This window comes from Mandrillus leucophaeus, unplaced genomic scaffold (assembly GCF_000951045.1).
Source record: "Mandrillus leucophaeus isolate KB7577 unplaced genomic scaffold, Mleu.le_1.0 Scaffold1147, whole genome shotgun sequence".
NCBI lineage: Eukaryota > Metazoa > Chordata > Mammalia > Primates > Cercopithecidae > Mandrillus > Mandrillus leucophaeus.
The window spans coordinates 178,049-185,237 of record NW_012099732.1 but is presented as its reverse complement, the minus strand read 5'-3'; the positions used below and the strand labels follow the sequence as shown (position 1 = coordinate 185,237).

General features: G+C 39.9%; 1 protein-coding gene across 2 annotated transcripts in view; it reads right to left on the bottom strand.

Annotated features, from left to right (window-relative positions):
* The window catches only part of MOCS2 (molybdenum cofactor synthesis 2), a 12,203-nt gene extending 6,067 nt beyond the window's left edge, over positions 1–6,136 (bottom strand). Inside the window, exons 1-3 of one of the 2 annotated variants that reach the window (XM_011997621.1) lie at positions 6,070–6,136; positions 4,899–5,020; positions 3,336–3,480 (exon numbers count right to left, since the gene is read on the bottom strand). In XM_011997621.1, coding sequence (XP_011853011.1) covers positions 3,336–3,433 — 98 coding nt within the window. In that variant the 5' untranslated portion in view covers positions 3,434–3,480; positions 4,899–5,020; positions 6,070–6,136. Of the gene's footprint in view, positions 1–3,335; positions 3,481–4,898; positions 5,021–5,627 lie in introns of both variants that reach the window. The other variant, XM_011997629.1, reaches the window with a different exon arrangement.
* Positions 6,137–7,189: the final 1,053 nt, after the last annotated feature.

Sequence of the window (7,189 nt, the reverse complement as noted above, 5' to 3'; positions counted from 1 at the left end):
TAACTCATGGAAATAAACAGGCTTCAGGGACAGAACCTGGGGTCTGGGGGAGATTTCTCTCAAGAGGCTGTATGAAAACTTGCGACCTGAAAGATAAGGAGGAAGTCTTGTAAAGAAACCAGGGCACAGGCCCCCAGGCAGAGAGAGGGAGTGGCCAATGCCAAGGCTCTGGGACAAGAAAGGGTGTGATGTGCTCCAGAACCTAGAACGAATGGAGAGAACAGGACAGGCTGAGGCTGAACAGATAGGTAGAATCTTGCAGGCAATGAGGAATATAATTATTAATCCTGTAAGATTTCATCTGAACTGAAAGATGAGAGAAAGACGGCTCAGAGAAGTTAAGGAACTCACTCAAGGTGCTGAAATTCCAACCAAAGAGTCTTAGTTAAGCCAATGTTCTTTTTCCTATCTCCTTTCCACCACGGAAACAGCACTATTCTTTATATATCACTGGATTCCAGGATTTTTCATCTGCTGCACAAGCCACCTAAGTGTCTTCCACCTCTTTTCCTTGCAAGAAAATATAGGTAATACAAATATGGTCTATGAGCTTCAAACCATACTGAGTTCCCACAACTTCTGATTTTACAAGACTACCGAAAGCTAGCTGGCAGGTTTTAAAAATGCATAATACCAGTCTTGCCAAACACATTAAAGTAACACACACTGCTTTTGAGTAATCTTCGTAACCTTTTCAAAGAACAGCTGTAATTACCACAATATCCCTTTAATGGCAACTTATAGTTTTCTGAATAAATTCCAAATTCCAAAAAATCCAAATTCCACCTCCTGAAATCATGGTGGTGATATGGTGACCACAGTTTCTAAATAGCATTGAGATACATATCTGACAATAGATTCTTCTACCGTGTCCAGATAGTAGGCCTGAGAGAGAAGCCTGGTGTCGACATGAGGGGCAATCTGCTTTACAGATTGATTCTTCACTTCTTGTGGCATTGCCCTCCAGGAGGGTGAGCAAAAAATGGGTAAAAAAGATAAAAAGCCATCCTTGACTTGTTCCTTTCTTTAATAGAACCAAGTTTTTGCCATTAAGTATGATACTTACTCCTGATTTTGAATAAAAATCCTACCAAATTAAGAAAGTCTTCTTTCATTCCTAACTGACCAAGAGTTTTATTCAGGGATGACTGTTAATTTCTACTGAATTTGTTCTTCAGTTGACAATAAATTAAGCCTTATTCTGTCTGTACTTATAAGAAGCCTGATCTCTCCAGACTATACTGAACAATGTTCTTGAACATTATCCGACTTGAATATGGACTAAGTTGTTTAGAAAGGTGACAAGGTAGCATGGGTCGAAGAGCCACCTGCAACAAAGCCATAACAATAAACCTATTTTCCTTTAGTCCTGGACTATGGTAAGCTTTCTTTTCAGGCATTACTAGCTGTGTAATTTTTCTACATTTCTCCGTGGCCAGGAGAGCTATCATCTAGTATTAGTAAGTGTGGTTGGAAAAAAGTACAGAGACAGTCCAATAATATGAGTTCAAATGTTGTCTCTTGAAAAGCTCTTGAATCCTCAGCAAAAAGAACAAAGCTGGAGGCATTACGCTACCCAACTTCAAACTATACTACAGGGCTACAGTAACCAAAACAGCATGGGACTGGTACAAAATAGGACATATAGACAAATGAAACAGAACCCAGAACCCAGAAATAAAGCTCCACAGCTACAACTATCTGATCTTCGACAAATCTACAAAAACAAGCAATGGGGAAAGGATTCCCTATTCAATAAATGGTGCTGGAATAACTGGCTAGCCATGTGCGGAAGACTGAAACTGGACCCTTTCCCTACACCATATACAAAAATTAACTCAAAATGGATTAAAGACTTAAGTGTAAAACTGAAAACTAGAAAAACCCCAGAAGACAACCTAGGCAACACCATTCTGGACATAAGAACAAGCAAAGATTTTGAAAGCAATTGCAGCAAAAGCAAAAATTGACAAATGGGATCTAATTAAACTAAAGAGCTTCTGCACAGCAAAGGAAGCTGTCAACAGAGTGAACAGACAACGTACAGAATGGGAGAAAATTTTGCAAACTATGTGTCTGACAAAGGTCTAACATCAGCATCTCTAAGGAATTTTTTTAAATTTATGAGAAAAAACAACCCCATTAAAAAGTGGGCAAAGGACATGAACAGGAACTTTTCAAAAGAAGACAATCATATGAAAAGAAAGCTCAACATCACTGATCATTAGAGAAATGCAAATCAAAACCACAACGAGATACCATTTCACACTAGTCAGAAGAGCTATTATTAAAATAACAGATGCTGGCAAGGATGTGAAGAAAAAGGAATGCTTATACACTGCTGCAGGGAGTGTAAATTAGTTCAATCATTGTGGAAGACAGTGTGGCCTAGAGACTGAAATATATTCAACCTAGCAATCCCATTACTGAATATATGCCCAGAGAAATATAATCGTTCTGTCATAAAGACACATGCACACGTATGTTCACTGCAGCACTATTCACAATAGCAAAGACATGGAATCAACCTAAATGCCCATCAATGGTAGACTGGGTAAAAAAAATGTGGTACATATACACCATGGAATACTATGCAGCCATAAGGAAGAACGAGATCAAGTTTTTTGCAGGGACATGGATGGAGCAGGAGGCCATTATCCTTAGCCAACTAATGCAGGAACAGAAAACCAAATACCGAATGTTCTCACTTATAAGTGGGAGATAAATATTGAGTACACATGGACACAAAGAAGGGAACCATAGACACCGGAGCCTACTTGAGGGTGGAGGGGGGGAGGAGGGAGAGGATCGAAAAAATAACTGATGGGCACTAGACTTAATACCTGGGTGACAAAATAATCTGCACAAGAAACCGCCACGATACATGTTTACCTATATAACAAACCTGCACATGTATTCCTGAACTTAAAAGTTAAATAAATTCTTTTTAAGTTGGCTCTTTCACTTATTAGCTATGTGATTAGCTATGTGATCAAAGGCAAGGTTTTTAAGTCCTCTGAATTTATTTTTCCACCTGCAAAATATGGATATTAATATGTCACTGTGCCTGACACGTAAGATCTCAATAAACCATGTTAAATGAAACATATCAAACTGATATGTCTATTGTAATTAAACAGCTTACAATAGACTTGATGCAGAGATGGTGGTAGATATTCATAAATTTATTGGCACCAGTGAAGAGTTGCTGCATCAATAAAGATTTGGTACAGAGAGACTTACAAAGAATACACATTAACAGCAAACCACATACACTTTATCATCTGTATGATCCTTCCCCACACAACTGATTAAGAAAAACAAATCTCACATACCTAGACGGCTCAAAAGCACTATCCTCCACTAATGGGGGGGATAACGGCAATTTCGTCTCCCGGTTGAAGCAGGAGGAGCTGATCTCCAAGCTCGACATATTCTTGACGAACAGCAAATATTATCTGATTTCTAATATCAGCCAATCTAAAGGGGAAAAAGTATGACTCAAAGTATCAATGCTATGATAGACCTCAAATCTCTTCAGCTGCAATTAGAGATATTACCTAGATATAATTATATAAAGCATCACCTGTAAAATTACCAATTAAATTTACACACAGTATATGGAGAAAGGACATATCCACTAAAGAACATACTTATACACCACAAAGATACGTTAAACTGCTGCTGTCAACTCTTTATTGGATGTTGTATGCCTTGGGGAATTAAACAACAAAAAAATGCACAAAAAACCCATCAGAGTGGAGGCAACACTCAAACCAGGTCAAAAGAAAAGTTTCCGTACATGGCCTTTCCAGTGTCCTTCTATCAGTACATGGCCTTTCCAGGATCCTTGTATCAGTACATGGCCTTTCCAGTGTCCTTCTATCAGTACATGGCCTTTCCAGTGTCCTTCTATCAGTACATGGCCTTTCCAGGGTCCTTCTATCCATGTGTACAAGCCTAAGTATAGCTGCCCACAAACTACGCCTGTACACATTATCCTACTCAAATATGGATTAAGTTGCTTAGAAAGATGAAAAGATGGCATAGGTCATAGAGCCACCTGCAACACAGCTTTACTAGCTGCTCCTTTATACCTGAACAACGGTAAGCTTTCTTTTCAGGCTCAGTGAAAATGTATACAAGACCAGCTGTCTCCCTCCAGGTAAAGCAGAACAGGAGATTCCACTGTGTTTCATTGTTTCATTGATTATCAGGCCACTGTAAGGGCAACTTAAAAGATATGAAATCATGAAGTAGTTTGCTTTTAAACATATATTGTGGAGTATCTTTTACACAGAATTAGGCTTAAACAAATATACAAGCTTAAGTCACACAATTAATATTCCTGAATCACCCTCAAATAAGTCACTTTTATATTTTGTTTCAAAAAGAACTTGAAGTGGGAATGACAGAAGTAAAATTATAGCTTTTCAAGAACCAGAAAAAAAAATTAAATATTACAAAAACTCAAATTCAGCAGCATCTAGCATTTGTTGTAACTCATTTTTCTTTTAATCTTAGAAATATCTATGTTGAGCTCTCTAAAGAGAGGGAGAACAAAATGTTTAAAGCACACATTTTTAATGGAATTTGTAACAAATTCATTTAATGTTATAAAATTGCAGAAGTGACATGTGCAGTGTTTTGTAAATCATTAAAAAGAATATAATCATATCCCTCTGGGGTTCACTGTGTTTTGGGGTAAAATATCTTTAACCTTTCTTAAAATACAGTGCATATTTAGAGTTTTTCAGTAGTTCCAAAAAAATAAAACTAATGATTCTTTTTGACATTAAGCACGGAAATCAAAATTAACCTTATTTTTACTTTTATCATTTATGCATTTTGAAAACATTTAAGTGTTACTCATATGCATTCTACAAATGTTTCACTACCCAGGATGTCGAGTTTCTATCTCCTTCCACAACTGCAACGCTTTTATTTCTTGCGGCACAGAAATGGTCTCTGAATGAACTCCTGTTATTTCAGCACTTTTTGCAAAATACAATACTACAACCTGAAAGAAAAAAAATGCTTTTAATAACAACTCATACTCGTTTTCTGACTGTCAATGTTGAGCAGTTTTCTCATTTTCCAAATGTATTGCTTTAATCAAAGATAAATTTTATAAAGAAAACTAAATAACCCGTAAAAAATTTCATTATATCTACAAGTTCAAATTCTGAAAACTTGTTGTTTTAAAAATAATTCAGACTAATTTCTGGATGCCTTTTAGTTTTATAAACTTAAGTGTGGCATCATTAAAATCCGAAGTATTTATCTTCTATGAAAACATGTTAAGGCTGTCTTTAATTGACATAAAAGTATAGCACCTTTTATAAACATGTAAGCAAAAAACAAATGTCTGAGTCAAGAGATGAGTTACACAAATAAAATAAATGAACAAATAAGCGAAAAACCTGTTTCTCGCGGTTGTCAAATGACCTTAGATTCCGGTCTGCATAACACTGTCCCCAGACGCTAAGGATTAAGTTATGCAACATAGTAAATCTGACATTTACAGAAGCAAGTAGCTTTGAAACCCAGGACAGACGGATATTTGCTAGAACAAAGTTGTGCCAGCAGCCTGGTACGTAAGGGATCCGACGAAGTAAAATAGGCACCTGTCACTCCGTGCAAACTACTCTTTACGAAATAATTACAGGTTTGCAAATAATCAAGGATGTGGAAATCTACAGATGAAGCAGAAATGAAGTGCATTTCTTTTCAGATTAAAATTTTAGCGTCATCAAAACGAATAATCTCGGAAAGAGGTGGCCACAAAAGGTCGAGGCGCCTTCAGAATGAACCCGTCCTTGTTGCCGTGAGCGGACAGGAGTTCTCGGAGTGGACCCGACTTCTGCTGCGGCAGCAGCAGCAACAAAGTCCGGAGGGCCCTAGGGCGGGGTCGCCCCCAAACCGAAGATCCCGGCCAGGGTGGGTGTTAGTTGGGGGCTAGTGGGGAGGTCCGACTGACCAGGGCTGGGTCTGTGGAGGGAAAGGGCGGGAGAGACACGTCGAGGAGGGCTCCGCACCCAGGCCCTCACGCACACCCGCCACCCTTACCTGGCACAGTGGCACCATCCCGCCTGGGACAGCAAGACCAAATTACAGCCGCAGAGGCGCAGGCGCGGGTCCTAGCCGGAGCGCAGGCGCAACCGGAGGGCGCTCGGCCCCCGCCTACTCCTTCACGGAGCATGCGCAGAACTAGCTCCGCCCCGCGCCTGGCTCTAGCTGTTTCACTCTGGTGGACTGTTATACGCGTGGGTTAATGTTGCTTCTCAGATGGGTCTTGGCGGTGAGAGCAAGCAATCAGTATGGAAATGGAGAAAGGGCTGACCATGTATGTCCTCCCCAGGAAGGAGGTCGTGGTGTAGGCGAGCAGAGGCCAGACTCCCGTGGACACTTGCCACCTGCGTTATGGAGGTTTAGCTAATAACCTTGCAGGGGCCTTCATGCTTTTCCACTCGCTCACCTGTAGGCTTCTGACACTTACCTACGGTATGTGAACCTCGAAAATTTGAGACAGGTCTCAGTTAATTTAGAAAGTTTATTTTGCCAACTTTGAGGACATGCCCTTGACACAGCCTAAGGAAGTCCTGAGGATATGTGCCCAAGGTGGTCGGGGCGCAGCTTAGTTTTGTACATTTGGGAGACAGGAGACATCAGTCAATATGTGAAAAGTACATTAGTTCCTTCCAGAAAGGCAGAGACAACTAAAAGCAAGCCCCCCCGCCAACTGGGGACTTCCAGGTCACAGGTAGGTAATACACAGATGGTAGTATTCTTTTGAGTTTCTGATAGTCTTTCCAAAGGAGGCAATCAGAATATGCATCTATCTCGGTGAGCAAACGAGGTGACTTGAATAGAATTGGAGGCAGATTTGCCCTGGGCAATTCCCAGTTTGAAGGGGCCCAAGATATTTTTCTTTCACAGGTATATGATTAGTGGGGCCCAAGGTATTTTTCTTTCATAGATATATGATTAGTGTTTCTTAAAGACTTGGAATATCCGCCTGGTCAGAACATTCGAACTGTTATCACTTTTCCTGTTTACTGGCCGCTCGGTAATTGTCTGTATACTGTCCATCCAACTTTCCCAATTCTTGCCAACAAGAACTCTTGGCTTTAAATTGCTTGCATCATTAAGTGGATGTAAGTTACACGTCCCTTTCCTTGGAGCTCAC